General features: G+C 34.2%; 2 protein-coding genes across 6 annotated transcripts; both read right to left on the reverse strand.

The window, feature by feature from the left end:
* Positions 1–210: 210 nt before the first annotated feature.
* LOC112789014 (GTP-binding protein BRASSINAZOLE INSENSITIVE PALE GREEN 2, chloroplastic) lies at positions 211–5434 on the reverse strand. 2 transcript variants are annotated; one of them, XM_029295424.2, is made up of 4 exons: positions 4733–5434; positions 1808–3478; positions 1507–1674; positions 211–803 (listed from the first exon to the last, which is right to left on the reverse strand). In XM_029295424.2, exons 2-4 carry the CDS (start codon positions 3041–3043, stop codon positions 426–428), a joined length of 1782 nt encoding a protein of 593 aa, XP_029151257.1. In that variant the 5' UTR covers positions 3044–3478; positions 4733–5434; the 3' UTR covers positions 211–425. The 2 variants fall into 2 exon arrangements, with proteins under 2 accessions (XP_029151257.1, XP_072088377.1); XM_072232276.1 differs by having other exon boundaries at positions 1808–4333; positions 4733–4972.
* Positions 5435–7023: 1589 nt separating this feature from the next.
* On the reverse strand, positions 7024–15678 carry LOC112789015 (uncharacterized). Of its 4 annotated transcripts, none has more exons than XM_025830718.3 (19): positions 15519–15678; positions 13777–14182; positions 13400–13505; positions 13081–13188; positions 12402–12583; positions 11861–12056; positions 11400–11654; positions 10905–11051; positions 10559–10637; positions 10039–10152; positions 9752–9918; positions 9413–9540; positions 9088–9211; positions 8922–8990; positions 8723–8849; positions 8278–8392; positions 7940–8130; positions 7737–7849; positions 7024–7409 (listed from the first exon to the last, which is right to left on the reverse strand). In XM_025830718.3, the coding sequence occupies exons 2-19, from the start codon at positions 14136–14138 to the stop codon at positions 7143–7145; spliced, it is 2850 nt and encodes a 949-aa protein (XP_025686503.1). In that variant the 5' UTR covers positions 14139–14182; positions 15519–15678; the 3' UTR covers positions 7024–7142. The 4 variants fall into 4 exon arrangements, with proteins under 4 accessions (XP_025686503.1, XP_025686502.1, XP_025686501.1 ...); XM_025830717.3 differs by having other exon boundaries at positions 13777–14186; positions 15519–15674; XM_025830716.3 differs by having other exon boundaries at positions 13777–14178; positions 15519–15667.
* Between the last annotated feature and the right edge of the window lie 211 nt (positions 15679–15889).

Here is a 15889-nt window from a genome sequence, read left to right on the forward strand (position 1 = left end):
TGAACTTTCAACACTTGCTTATACGGATTAGTGAGTTAATAACTAGACCAACCTAACTTAGTTACTCAATATCCTCTTTATTTATATAATGATTATGATATTGATAAATTAGTAAATATACATGTAATGAATCAGATATAAGCCAAAAGATACCAAGTCAAACGAAATATTTTAAACAAAACTAAATTATCGTTTAGCTCATGGAGCTCATTGTAGTAATCAATTTCTATTTCTATTTTTATTTCCAGTTTACAATAATTGTCATTTTAACTATTTTTTTTTATTTTTTGGTACAATCATGGATTAATATATCATGTATCTGGATAAAAATTAAATACAAATACATTAATTTTTAGATGTATCCAAAAAAAGTCAAAATCACTTTTTTCATTGTTACATTACTGTGAACACCAGTGTTACATGCTTCAGTTAGATGTCAACATTGATGAGTCAAGATCACTCGATAATGGTGCTTTTGAGTCAACCCCTTTGGCTTTTTTATCACTTCTTTGATGTGACTTATTTAAAACTCTGTCAGACTGAGACACGATCTTGGAAACTGTGAATCCACCAACTTCAAAGGTGTGTGATCTGTAAGGTAATAAAGAATTACGAAGAATAACATCAACACCTTCATATGTCCAAGCGCTTAAAACTGCATCTCCTTTGAGTCCAATGGCAAACCAACCAAGCCCAGAAGCAGCAATGTCTACAGAACTTGACCCCCAACTGTTCCCACTAACATGGAACTCCCTTCTCACCCAATTCCCAAGCTCTTGAACTCGTTTCTCTCCAATTGGAGGCTGGCAAAGAACAGTTCAAAATGGTGTTACAGTCGAGGAAAATTTTAATGCAATATCATTCATGCCACAATGAAATATGCGCACACAAAAAAAATCAGCTACCAAATCATCCACTGTGTCTGTGTATAATACATGTCTTATTTAACTCATTCTTAGTGTATATTTTGTATTTCAACATATATTCTATATAGGTGGTTGATTTAATAGCTGATTTTGTGTGTATATATATCAAGATTGATTAAATAAAGTCCTGTGGTATGATAACAAATTCCCCTAATCCCCTTATATCTGCCATTATCAGTTTTTGGCACATCCTTCTACAGATGTATCTGGATAATTCCTTGATCTAACAATGTACCAAACGTTTTGTTGCTCTCACGTTTTAGTGCATAATGTATTTGGAAACGAATTGTAGTTATCTGGTGGATACAAATTGTATGTGGATACAATATCTATCATAGTTCCTTTTATTCGCCATTATCACCATTTGCTATATTTTTAGATCAATGTATTTTGGATACATTAAAAGGAACGAAAGGAGTATAAGATTTGTTGATAGTGTAGAATATTTTACACCGAGACTATATCAAAATTAATCTCATTGAATAAGTAGTCTCTCACCTAGAGGAATAAATAAGACTTTGTTGTTGTTGTGGTGGTGGTGGTGTAATTTTTATTGAATAAACAAGAGCAAAGTGAATACCTGTAGCTGGCAGCCAAAATGGTCTTGGAATATTTTGGGTGCATTTTCTATTTTACCCATATGCAGTGGAAGATAAGGAGATGCCCACACTGTGACATAAATAGTATCTAGGGATGTTTCTTCAATATCCAACCTCATTAGACCAGCTATGTGAATAGAATGACCAACCTGCCACAATGAATTACCGCAAGTGTTAACAAGATAACAAATATTTATTTTATCTTTAAAAAATAGTCACAGTACAAACTGGCAATGCATATAAGAAATTCAGTACCAAGAATTAGCATCTCAGTGCACTCACCTTAACTCTATATGTCCTAGGTTTCAACTCCTTGCCCATGTTAACAAGCTTTTGCTCTTCCCTCGTCAACCGTGTTGTGATCTGGTGAGGATGAAGAAGGCCAGGTGTATCGAATAATTTTGCCTGCCTTGGAAGGACACCCTCCACTCTGAGAATGCCGAGTGTCGTCCCTGGCACAGGTGCTTCTGTCAGATGTGTAATGTTCCCCCCAACATACTTCCCTATTGAGTTTATTAATGTACTCTTTCCTGCATTCTGTGCCCCAACAGCCCAGACATTCCCTCTAGGCCCAGCTAGTGCAACTATATCGTCGACTAGGTTCTTCACTCCCCAATCCCGCAGTGAACTCACCATGTGCAAACTAGTAATCTTGTTAATTCCACCCTCTCTCGCTCTTTGCCTAATCCAATACTCCAATGTTGTTGGTGACAATGAGCTAGGCAACAAGTCAATCTTTGTCACCACAAGTACCACTCTTGGCACATTCCCTGACTTGCCTTGCTTCCATGCAGCGGAATGATCCTCAATTGTCTTAGACAACAATTTTGCAACCTTCCGTGGAAATGATCCATCAAAATCCACTGCATCCACAACCATCAGCACCACTGATCGGGTCCCTGATGTTGATGCTAACTTCCTTCCCACCGTATAATCAAAGTCGAAATCCGGTAACAAGTTCTCTACTGTTGGGTCCTTTACTTTCCCATAGTGCCTCAACGAATGGCAGCGTGCACATACCACTGGCTTCTCTGGTTTCTTGATCAAGTTTGCATCATCATCATTAAGCTTTTCAGGTTCAATAACAATCCCTCTTTTAACAGAATTGGAGAACTCAGGCTCTTCTGCAACAGGTTCAAGATTGTTAAACAATTTATAGTTCAGGTCCTTTTCAGAGGGTTTAATAAAATACCCAGGGTGTTTAGGGTTGGAATCCTGCATATAAACACCACAACCAGGGCAAACAACAGATGGGGATGTCCCTTCATCATAATTACCCTCACGCGAGATAGGCAAATTTTGTTTCAAAGCTGAATCTCCAGGCTGTGAAGAGAAAAACCTAATCAAACTAATTGTGGGTTGTGGCAAAAACTTTGGGCAGTTTTGTATCTGGAATTTTGAGTGTGCTACCAAAACTGAAGAGAGCTTTGAGTGGGCAAGGTTTCTGCACTCAGGAAGGAGTGATAAATAAAAGAGTGGCTTAAGCTTTGAAGGAGATAGCTTTCGAGCTAGAAGCATTTTTAAATGTTCAGTTTGAATCTAAAGAAGAGTTTAAGCACTCGGGAAATTGGAACTTGCCTATTAACCAGCTACTATGCTATATTGCTATATGCTATTTAACTACTGCAAGCTTCATAATCACACTCGTAGTCACACACTTAGGAACCCACAAATATGACTATATGAGCAATAAAGCTACATAATTTAGAGTACGCATTCCGTCAAACACCTTGTAAGCACTCTTGTTCTCGGGTGTTTTCTCTAGTACTAGCAGGCCCCTTGCTTGGTCCTCTTGGGATGGTTGTGGCTATTATAGAAGACTGGTTATCCTGCAATAAAGAAGAGGGAGCAATGAGGGAAGCTGTATTGAGGAGGTTGGTAACCAGTCGCAGTGAGAGTCGAACTTGAAAATGGAGGTAGTTGCGGCGGCTGCTCGGAAGAAGGAGAACTCGTCTACAATAATAACATTTTAAAAAGAATTTAATTTTTGATACTAAAAGGCAAAAAGGTTCTAAAAACCGGAATGATTATCAAATCGTTTTAGCTACCGGCTCATTAATTTATTGGTCTAACCAATTCAACCGTAATTCAATAAAAAACCGTTTTTATAATAAAAAATAAATAAATTATAAATAAATACTCAAACATAATTATAGTCTTATATAAACCTTAAAATGTTTTTCAAATTTAAAGTACTACATGAAATATTATCAACCAAAGTCTTACCAAATTTGAAATGGGGAGAACAGGAATAAATAGCAGCATCACAATTCACAATTACCTTCATTGCTGGTTATGAGCACTAGAGCAGGCTACTAATATTGCCATGCAATAATCTTAGGTGTGCCTACTAATACTATGTTGAGTCCGTTCAATCGATTATAATTTAGAAGTGTTGTAGACTTGTAGTACACTTACTCTGTTATTCATCTCTTTTCCTATTATGCTAGTTGTTTAATAAACCATTTGTATGGTTTAAGATATTGCATTGCATTCATTAATTTCACCCGCTGTAGCATTAATTTTGTAGTTTTTGTACATAAGGGATATCATAGAATAAATGCTAGGAATGAATGATTCGAAACAAGCAAAAAACCGGAGTCCAAATCTAGTTTAGTTTTCATAATATAGATCCTCTAATTGACCCTTCTACATTTAACCAGCTATCTATCCTATATCTAACTCTTATAAGCAAATCTATATCTAACTCTTATAAGCAAATCTATCTGGCATGTTACAAAAAGGTTGCATTGTAGTGCTGGCTGTGTCAAGAAGCTGCAAGTATTCATCAGCACCATCAAACAGACACTGCAATTCCACGAGCAACTAGTGAGGAATCGTAAGCATCACAGAATAACAATGATGCATTTGAGTAAAATTTTTAAGTTCTTACAAAGGTAACAGAAAAATATTATGTGGTATTAGTGATTTAGTGTATAATTTCTGAAAGCAAAAGGTCATTTTGTAAAAATATTATCCATAACTGAAATCAATAAATCATTAAGAGTTTAAGACAGTCACAAACTCGCAATCTAAACATAATTAACTCACAAAAACAGTAAAACACAAAGCAGGCTACATTACACAGGCAGCAGCTCATCACTATCCAAAAAATCACAAAACAGACAAGTAGAAAACACAAAAAATCACAAAACAGACAAGTAGAACACACAAAAACGAAGAACAAGTGAGCTCTGAGTCACTGACCTTCGATCGCAGAGGAGGACGGACGGCGACAGACGAAGACAACGGACGCCGAGCTCGAGGAAGAACCTGCGAGCCAGCGACTGATGATTGCGAACAGATGAAGACTTGAACGCCTGCGACGCACGAAGACACGAGGAGACACGCCCCTGAATGCGACGGACGGCGGCAAACACGGCTCCTCCTTGCAGCGGGGGTGAGGCTAGAGTTTTTCCCTTGTTACGCGCTCAACTTTTTTTTTTTGCCCTTCAAGAGGAGACACGGCGTCGTTTTCTACAAACCTGCCTGTTTCCGGTCCGATCCGACCGGACGGTTCAGAGGTTTGATTCCGTTTTTGAATTGGCGGTTTCCATCAATAAAACAAACCGTTAATGTCTCCAGTTTGCAGTCGGGCCAGTCTGACCAACCAATCTGGTCCGGTTTCAGAACACCCTGCACTTACCAGTATAGTTATCAAAATCGAACTGGTATTTAATCTGACCGGATCATCGTGTTACTAGTTCAATCGATGAGTTATTGGCTCGCTTGATTGATTTAGACATAATCTTTATAGTTTTGTCAAATTTTCAATTAGGTCTTTATAGTTTTTTATTTTCAATTGGATCCCTATACAAATTTTAATTTTGTAATTAGGTCTTTTCATGTCAAAAACGTTAAAATTAACAGAATATTTCTCCTAAATACATGTGGTTAAAGATCTAATTAGTTTTTTAATTATAAATATCTTCAATTTACAAAAAATATTCAATTAACTATAATATTTTTTACACTAAAAAAGATCTAATTATAAAATTAAAAGCAGTCTAGGATTCAATTGAAAAAAAATTGTAGAAATCTAATTAAAAATTTAATAAAACTATAAAGATCAATAGAGTAATTAAATCTAAATAAAATTATAAAATTATAAAAATAAAATTAAAATTATAAGTTAAAATGTATGTCTTCACACAAATATTAATAACAATCAAGTATTAATTCTTTTAGAAACAAAAAATTCAACTATGATTATTTTTAACAACAAAAAAGTTTAGCTAAGTAAGAGTAAGATAATAACAAATTTGATGATAATCAGTAACAAATTAAACTTGCCGATGATTTTTAGCAAAAACAAAGTAATTAAGAAATTATTTAGCAAGACAGAAAAAATTCAAAGTTCAATCACTAACAAATTCAGTGACGATTTTCAACAACAAACAAATTTAAGCTAAATGATTATTTCGACAAGACAACAAATTCAAGGTTCAACTTTACTCAAAAAAGAATTAGCAAATAAGATTGGTAGATACTACCATAAAGATTTCACAATTGTCTTCATATGAAGATGCTTCTTTTTTACCATTAGATCATGAATTGTATGATTTGATTTTGATGTATTACAGAAGTATTATTATTTTTTTAAAATGTAGCCAAACAAACAAAATACACTTTTAACACAAAAATCTTTATAAGAAGATGTTTTTAGCATCTTCATTTGAGTAGGTGCCAATAAGATTTATGAAGGGTTTTTTTTATTGATTTAACTACAAAATAATGGGAAACCAAAAAAAAAAAAAAACTACAAAATAATGAAATTCCTTCATCTTGCGCACAAAATTAATGCTCATTAAACTGAGAGCGCACAAGATTTGTGCAGTCTCCTCACAAGTGTTATTGCGTACCACCTTAACTAACACATTGTGAGGACTAGTTGAATTTGAGTTAACATGGAAATTGATTCCTGAAAAATTATATGTTCATCAATTTGATTTCTTAAAAGATACTAACATTAATCAATTTGAATATTTTGTTAACTTCCTTGGTGTAAGGCTCAAGGGTTTGTTTGGGAGTTTTAGAAAAAAAAATTGAGTGATATAAATTAGTAAAATTTGGTCCACTGAATGAGTAAAAATAGGCTAATTTTTTTAGTTATGGAAATTTAAAATGTGTTATGCTCAATTATGAAAAAATGATGTGTTTTTTATAGATATGGAGATAATTTTTTTTTTAAATTGAAACTCACAAATCAGAAACTCAGTTTTGTTTTTGAAAACAAAACTTAGGGTCAGATTTGGGGTAATAGAGAAATCTTCAGATTTGTGTAAGATGAAAATTTTTTTAAAGGATAAACAAATCAGTGGGTCAGTTTTGTGAAAAAAAAATGATAAACCACAAATCTGAGGGTCAGATTTGTGGTATAACAAAAAAATTTCAAATACCTTCTGTGATTATCCATTCCAAAAAAAAACACACCACTTCTCCACATTATTTAAAAACACCACCACAATCTCAATAATAAAAATAAAAAGTGGTAAAAATAAACGAATAAGTTGCTACTATCATTGCATATAAATTATAAATACTATGAATAGTTTAAATACTATCATCGGTATATATATATATATATATACACACAAGAAGAAATGTCAACATAAGCTCAGAAGGTGCAATGATCTTTTAGAACTTGTCTAGCAAGATCAAGAGCTCCACTCTTCTTGTAGATCAGGTGCAGATTGTGAGCAGCCTCTCTGCGAAGATCACAGTAACCGGGTTTATGATTTTCAGCAATATCCGGTGTTTCATTGAGAAGTTTTGGAATGGGATAGTCCTTCTCACGAATAGCAAGCACTTTCTCATAATAGAAAGCTGCCAAAGTTACAAGACCAACATGATGGAACGCCCTAGCTATGTTGTACAATGATTCCTGCAAAACCTCAACAATTTCTTGCTTATTAGTATTGCATCAATTTATAGATTTAAAAAAAAAAACTCATGTCAGAAGAAAAACCAGTCATTTCAGCCCTTCATGATTTTACAGCCAGAAAAAAAAAAAATTGAATTCAAAAGATGACTCGGTGCCTGAGGCTCCAACCTTAACAAGGTCTAGATAGATGTCCACAGCAAAACTATAATAAAAATTTTGCACTGGATACAAATAAAGCTAACCTTTGGTTTTGTGATTTTTATTAACAAGGTATTTTTCTTCTTACATGGGAACAAGGAAATTTAAGAGATGCAGTGTGGCACAAACCTGGCTGTTGTCGCAGATCCTTAAATTGTTATAGAGGAACGCTAAACCTTGTACAACACACTGATGCTTATTTTGAAGTCTTAAACCCAATGCTAGATTGATCAAGGCAGTTCCTGAAGAACATTTTGAAGGAATGAGTTCAATAGCTCATTCTTGGCCTAAGCAAGCACTACCCAGATGCAGCACAAAATAAAAGAACATACCAACGCAAAGATTAACCAAGGGATTCTCTGGCAGAAGTTTATAAGCTTCTAAGTATTTCCTTGCAGCATCTTGGTGATGGCTAATTATAGTATACTGATTAGCAGAAATGAGAATAGGAGGTACACAATCCACGAACTTTCCTTGCATATTAAGTATAAACTTGGAGTGTCTTGTATCTCGATTTTCCAATCTACCAGACAGGAGAAAACAAATAAATGAAATGTTAGGGAAAACTAATGCGTGTCCATAGGTCATCAATCTATTCCTACTGTTACAGAATATGAGGCAACCTAATGTTTTACGAAGAAATCGGGGATCTTTGCATTCACAAATTTACCTAGACATAACCTTGTAGTAGCAATTCCAAGCAGCAACACTGTACGGATGTTGCTGAACAATGTATTTTACACAATCAAACCCATGCTTAGGATCCGTGGTGTTGTATGCCATTTCTGTGAAGAACAAAAATTTACTTTATTAGCAAAAAACAAAATAACTACATATTAACTTTAGCTTCAACACAGAAATACCTAAACATAAAGGGGAGAGTAACAATAATAAACGAGCAGTAAAAGCAAATATGATCCTCTAAAGTAAAGATACATGTAATTGGTCCAAATGTGATTGATCTGTCACTTCTAACTCTATAACATCCCTCACGTCAGAGGATCTAAATCCCAATAAAATTCTTTCACTTTTCAATTTTATTTCTTGCAAGCAGAAAAGTAGGAAGCAAATAACTAAGCTACAAGAAATACACGTAGTTGGGGCTCAGGAGTTACGAGCTCCAAGAGATCGAAGTTCCTCTTTCTTGTCAGCAGAAAGTGCAGAATGAGTCAATCTGAGAGTAATATTTATAATCTCCAATGCTTCCCAATACCTTTGTAAGGAAGCTAATGCCTTGCACAACTGTACAAAAGAATTAATAGGTCAGATAGTATGGAGAAAAGCATAGAGATAAAAAGAGATAAAAGTACTAACATTAATTATTAGCTGGTGATGCTCTTCATCCTTGAGAAGATTACATAATGGAGGTTCTTTGCGTACTCTCTGGAAACATTCCATGCATAATACAGAAGGCGGTTATTACATTATTGCTCAACTTGTTTGTTCTAGAGGCAAGATTAGATATCACAGAACTGATCACCTGAGGTTCAATATCCGAATCATCGCTCAGCCAGTCAATTCCAGCTGCCAATGCCTCAGCTTTCTTTTTCTCCTTCTCAATTTCCTTCTTTTGAAGTGATCGTTTTGCCCTGGAAGCTTTCCACCTGAATTTATTTAAACAAGAGTAGAAGTTCTTTAGCAAGGAAGTTAAGTTTACAACTATCCATTGTTTATATCATAGAAATAAGCATATAACACTTTTTTTCGGGATAAAAGAAAAGAATTTCATTAAGATGAGGAGAAGGAAATACAAATTGGGGGAACAGGATCCTCTATACAAAAACAAAAGGAGGCAAAATACTCACCGGTCAGACCTATCAGAAGGAGTAGCTATAGGCCTGAATCCTTGAAATACATTATCCTTTTCTGGAGCATTCATTACCCTAACCCTTTCAACCAGGTCTCGTGTAGAGAGGCGTTTTTTCGATTTACCCTACAGTGAGAACCGACCATGACAAATATTGACTGTCATTTTAGATGAAAATAAATTAGATAGATTATAACATCAGGAGGAGGCTATATCTTGGCATAGAACAATGTATAAGAACAAGTAGAAAATGGCATGCCAAAATAGGTCAAGTCAAATATTTCTATTGCATGCACATGCGAGAAAGATTTTAAGAAAATATCTTATAAAAAATTACCCTCTGTCGAAGGGTTGCGACGTACAATGATTCACGTATCATAGGAAAAATTGCATCCACAAAATCATCTAGCAACCCTTTATTCCAATATATATTGCAAAGCTTCAGTTTTATCCTTTCATTAACCCACCATTTATTTGGCTTTACAGAATGTGCTTCAGCAGAGTCTGCAAGTATCACATGTTAAAATCTTTCAGAGAAAAAGAGACAAAGGGAGGGGGGGGGGTGGTGGTATGGGGTGGGGGGTTGGGGGAGAAAGCAAAAAAAGAAGAGTTCATGGTATTTACCAGAATCCTTTGGAGGAGAAAGCAAAGAAATGGCTTCATCTTCTTTCCCTTCTTCAATCAAAAGGGAAGCCAACGTAATGCGTGCATCAACATCATCTTGTAGTGTTTCTAGGGCTATAATATAAAAGGTTGTTCAGCAACAGAGAAACATGAATATCAAAATGCAATTAATAGTAAAAGAAAAAAACTTATGAACTTTAATATCACCAGCACTTGTTAAAAAAATGTAATGTAAATATTTAAGCTCAAAATATGCTCTTATAGTAACCCAAATCAATTATTAACTCTAACTCAGCATTGGATGTGACAAATATGCCAAACTTGAATCTAAGATGCTTAGCAAACCTCCCAAGAGAAAAATAATTGTAGCTAAACTTGATATTGTTGGCAACATTCATACTAGAAACTAACAAAACAGATTATCCAGTATTTCAATCCATGCAATAAAAAAGGTAGACATAAGTGGTTCTAATAAATTATCATTTTCCTGAATACACACTTAACAAAAATGAAAGCTTGCCTTTGGTAAAAAAGTGAATTGCTTGTAACCTTTCTTTCAAGGATAGATAACACCTAGCAATTTTCAGATACAGAAGACCCTGCAAACAAGAAAAAGGCATATGCAATATGGCATCAGATTAAAATTACTTTTTGGGGAGAAGAGAGAAACAGGACTTTTGGGGGAGAAGAGAGAAAAAGGATAGAGTTTCTTGTAGACTATCTTTGAAAGATTTATATGTAGAGCTCAATATCAGATTGTATGACTTGTAAAGGGCAAGTCAACCACTAAAGAAAAATAGTAAAATACCACTATAAAAGTGACAGAGTGCTGCAATACAGCAATAGACAGGAACAAGTTACCATACATGTTCATTTCCACCATTGCCTTCCAGCATCAAATAATAACTCAATGCGGAGTCATAATGCTCAAGTTCCATTAAGGAGTCTGCAGCCGCTGTGACCAACTCAACATGTTCAATTGCATTCTCTGGTTTTATGTCACTGAAGCAAGCCTGTTAATCATGTAAAATGCTGATTATAGCATACAAATAATGCAGAAACAAAGGGAAGCTTTATATCTTTCCATAGATTCCCTAAACTCCACATAACGATGATATAACAGAGGATTTAGATATCTAATGCGTAAATAAAAAAAAATCTTAACATGACAATAATCCCCCACAATATAGGAAATTCAGCAAAAAACTACACGCATTTCTCTTTTGTAAAAATTCAAATAAGTGTACAATACATGGAGATATCATAAAGGAATCTCAACACCCAGTAATAGATACCATGATTACTTACCATCTAAGACCTATGATATTCTGAGGTTCAAGCTTGTAAGATTACATACTCACCTGAGCCCTCTCCATGTTTCCAAGATGAGCATGGCAGATTCCAGACTTAATTTTCAGGTTCAAAGGCATTTCTTCCCCTGAATTTACTATTCGAACATGCTCAATATGCTGAAGAGCTCTGTCATGTGCCTTAGTTTCCATGTATATAGTAGCCAATAGGTCAACTAAGCTTGCATGAGCTTTGTCTGGTTGACTCCTTAGATAATCTTCAAGAATTTCGATTGAACAGGCTACTTGACCACATTTTTGGTAGCACTAAAAGAAAGCAGTAAACGATAAATTCAACAATGAAAGTCAACTTCTAAATAAATAATTGGGTCAAAATCAGATGTGATCAAATAATGAAAACGTAAAGATCATAATCTCAGTGAGGAAGAGGAAGAATCACTGTTGTTAACAATATACAGTGGCAACAAAATAAGCAGCATCTCTGACTCAGATAAACAGAGCTAAAGACAAACCTTAGCTGCTTCTGTTAGTGCTTCAACATTCTCAGGACAAAGGTGATGTACTTGCTCATATGCAGCAGCAGCTTTTTGATAATCTCCAAGCTCAACATAAAACATTGCACGTTCTTTCCTAAGACTCTCGTCCTTGGGATCTGCTGTTATCGCTTTGGAAAGGCAGTAACTGGCTTGACCAATATCACCTTGTTCTCTGCAGTTGGAAAAGGTTCTCAATTCAGTAATTAAACTTCTTCTCTTCGAAAAGAAAAGCATTTTAAAAATGAATACGTTGATTCAGGTACTTTTAAAAGGTGACAAACTCCAATGAGGTAAAACTAATAAAGAGATATTTTGAAATGGAAAATTGAGTTAATTATGAACCATTTTCCCCATTATTATTTTGCCTGCACAGGTTATTTATTATGTGGACATATTAGTAGATGAAATTCTAACCACTTTCATGATTCAAGTGGGAATGAAAATTCATGCAGCTGAATAGTTCCGGAAGCATAACTAATTAAGAATGAAGATGCAACAAAATAATAAACCATCTCACCTGGACCAGTCATAAAGCATTTTCCAACGGGATGAATCTTTAGGAGTCAAATGAGCAGCAATCATGTAAAAATCCATCGCCCTTTTGTAATCCTCAAGGTCATAATAGACAAGTCCAAGGGTGTGATACGAATCAGCCACATTTGGTGCCAGCCTAATAACTTCATGTGAGACAGCTATAGCCTGCAAAAAGCCAACAAAAAATCTAAAGAAAAAGGAATAGACGAAGAAAGCATGCAGGAGAGAGATCCAAAAAAGAAAATGTTAACATCCGGCTTTTGTGACAAATTGCAACTTCCAACCTTTTCAGCTTTTCAATCGTAGACAACTCGTATATTGGTAAAGTAGTGTAATTTTGAAGCCAGATCTGAAGTAATTAAGTATGAATGCTCCTTCTTGTATATTAATTTTTTAGCCCTATCTCAACTAGTTATCATAAAAGAGAAATACAGAAGCATCTACTGCCCCAAGTTGCATCAGGTTACTACATCCTCTAAGTTGTAGAATCTATCTGAAGGTGTATGGCAGAAAACCATCCTCATGAAAGATATGAATCAAGTTGGTAAAAAACTTATTTATCCTCTAACTTTTCACTCAATATAATTTAGAACTGTGACAGACAGGAATTAAACATCTCCAATGCCAGAGGCCAAAGATTGCCACATGACAGAACAATGTACCTGGTCATAACGGCGACAAACGTAGTGAAGCGTCGCATCACCGAGCATTCTTGTTATCTGTGGGTTTAGCTTATTCCTTGATCCTTTTCGCCTACCTCTTTTCTTTTGCTGCATCAGTCAGATGAATAATTGTGAACAATGAGATGCAAGTTATACAAAAAGCTAAAAGAAGCTTGTACCATCCATGGGTTGTAACTGAAAATGCTTAAAATCATTCATCTACATCATTTCAAGGACAATCATTGATCAAAATAAGGGAGAAAAATATTAACAAAAAAAGAGTAAACTATTGAGAAACCAATGATGTACATATCCATACCTTTCTTGATCTCCTGCGTGTGCCAAAATTCATTGCTTCCATTATCTCAGCCATGGTTGCCCCAGGATTATCATCTTCCCTCGCCTTCTTTGAAGGAGCCCCTTCACTGCATGCAGACGAATTCAACAGCACAATGAACCAGATACATCTTAAACACTTTTCAACATCCATAATAGCTTAACTCGTAATAGCTTACTAATGCATGGTACATATAAATAAGAGAACATTCAGTTTATCCAAACGCAGCCGGAACATTTTAAACACTTCATTAATCCACTATACAGAAAACATAACTAGAACATGAAATTTTACAGAACGTAACTGAAAGGAAGCAACTATAAAATAGAATTGATAAGAGACGAAGAAGAATATATTACTGATGAGAATCTGAAAGTGAAAGGGCTTTGCGCTTTCTATCAGCGAGAGCTTGATGCTCAAGGAGCTCGAATTGCTGGTAACGTTGGACGTCGGAATCGTTGTTTCGAACGAAATCCAAATGACTCATTCCGTTGGTGAATCTGAAAGTGTATTCGCCCTCTCCCTCCTCCTCCTCCTCCTCCTCCTCCTCCTCGGCCTCTTCTTCTTCTTCTTCTTCTTCTCCTCCTCCTCCTCCTTCATCGTTATCATTGTCTTCTTCTGCTTCTGCATCATCAACTTCGGTCTGATTTTGCTTCTCTTCTTCTTCGAAAGCAACATTTACTTCGTTATCCGTGGCAGCTTCTCCTCCCTCTGTCGCCATCACATACACAGCTCGGAGCTCGCTCCTTCCCCTTCTTTTCCTGCCTTTCTTATTTTTTGAATTTAGATTTCAGTGTGTTTGGAAAGATTTTTTACCGTAAAAGAATTCTAATTCTATTAAAAAAAGAATTTTATTTTATTTTTAATTTAAATTATAATTTAGAATAATACATCATTTTGATTAATAAATTGAATGTTTTTGTACAGATATTTTGAATTTTTTAATTTTTAAAATTATAACTGAGAATAAAATTAAAAATCAGACAAAAGAAATCCGATTTATAAAAAAAATAAATATGAGAACTAAAGTTTTTATTAAAATTGAAATTATTTTTTATTTGTTTTAAAATATAAAAAAAATTAATTTTTAATGAATTCTGATTCTTAATTGTTAGAAAGAAAACATATAAGCTTTAAAGTCATATTTTTAAATTGCTGTAAATTGAAAATTTGTATAAAAAATATTTTAAAATCTTTAACACAATTTATCTTATCCCATTGTTATTAAAAATAAAATACTTTTTCATTTGGTTTGATTTGAATTGATAATCCATTATTGAGTTTGAATTCTTCTGAGTAAAATAAGAATTCAACTGGTTTATAAAGAATTATTTTGATTTAAAATTTTGAATCGATGTTTGTCATTTTATTCTTTATTTATAACACAATTGTTTAATCTCATTTTTTATTGTTTTTTTTCTTATATTTATTTTTTATTTTATTTATAAAATTAATAATAAAAAATTATACTTTATTTTTTTAAATGTTAAAAAAATTGAAAAGATGTCTTTTCCAATTCACCCCACTGGCAGCTGAAAGTTATTACTGGTGCCCAGAAAAATTGTAGTCGGACCTCCCCTGATTCAAGGCCTAAAGTGGCTTCTCATATTATACTAAAATAATTCTTAAAATTTTAATTACACAACTTTTGTTTCGGAAATTAGTAAAATTGTACTATATTAGATCGAAAAATTGAGTCTTAATATTGTATTTAGTGGTCAGATATTTTTTATTTCCAAAATTTTAATTTGTTTAGTATTTTTAAAAAATAGAAACATAGATAATTAAAAATTTTTAAAATAAAAACTGAAATTTTAATAATATGTCATTTCTAAAATATCTTCCTTCAAAAACAATAATACTAACTATCACACCTCCAAATTTCACCACTACCACTACCAATAATATCAAAAACAACAATCTCAACAATATCAAAATCCGATTCATCAACTCATAACAAGAAGATTTCAAATAAGGCAATGCGCAACACAGCAGGAAATAGAGACAGCACAACGAATTCAAATATAGCAGTACGATTCGAACAGAAGTGACACGGTGTAACGCAAAACTGTATGAAAGAGAGAGCACGACACGGCGATACCTGAAGAAGGCGACACGATACGTCATGGCGCGGAAATGTAACTCGAGAGAGCGCGACAAAGAGAACGCGTGACACGGCAGCACAACACGAAACCAGAGAGAGAAAGAGAGAGAGCTAAGGCCGAGTTTAGTTGATGTCTTGAAATAATAAAGACATAGACACAAATACACATGAGTATATACATAAAAGACACTTAACTTTTCATCTTGTTTGATAACTTAATTTTTATTTATCATTATTTTTGTCCAATCCCTTCCTTCAGAATTATCATCAACATCAATACCACTATAATCTTCAACCAAATACAAAAGCAATAATATATCAATCTAAATTAAATTTAATAAAATCAACAAAAATTTTAATTTGTTGCA

This window comes from Arachis hypogaea, chromosome 3 (assembly GCF_003086295.3).
Source record: "Arachis hypogaea cultivar Tifrunner chromosome 3, arahy.Tifrunner.gnm2.J5K5, whole genome shotgun sequence".
Taxonomy (NCBI): domain Eukaryota; kingdom Viridiplantae; phylum Streptophyta; class Magnoliopsida; order Fabales; family Fabaceae; genus Arachis; species Arachis hypogaea.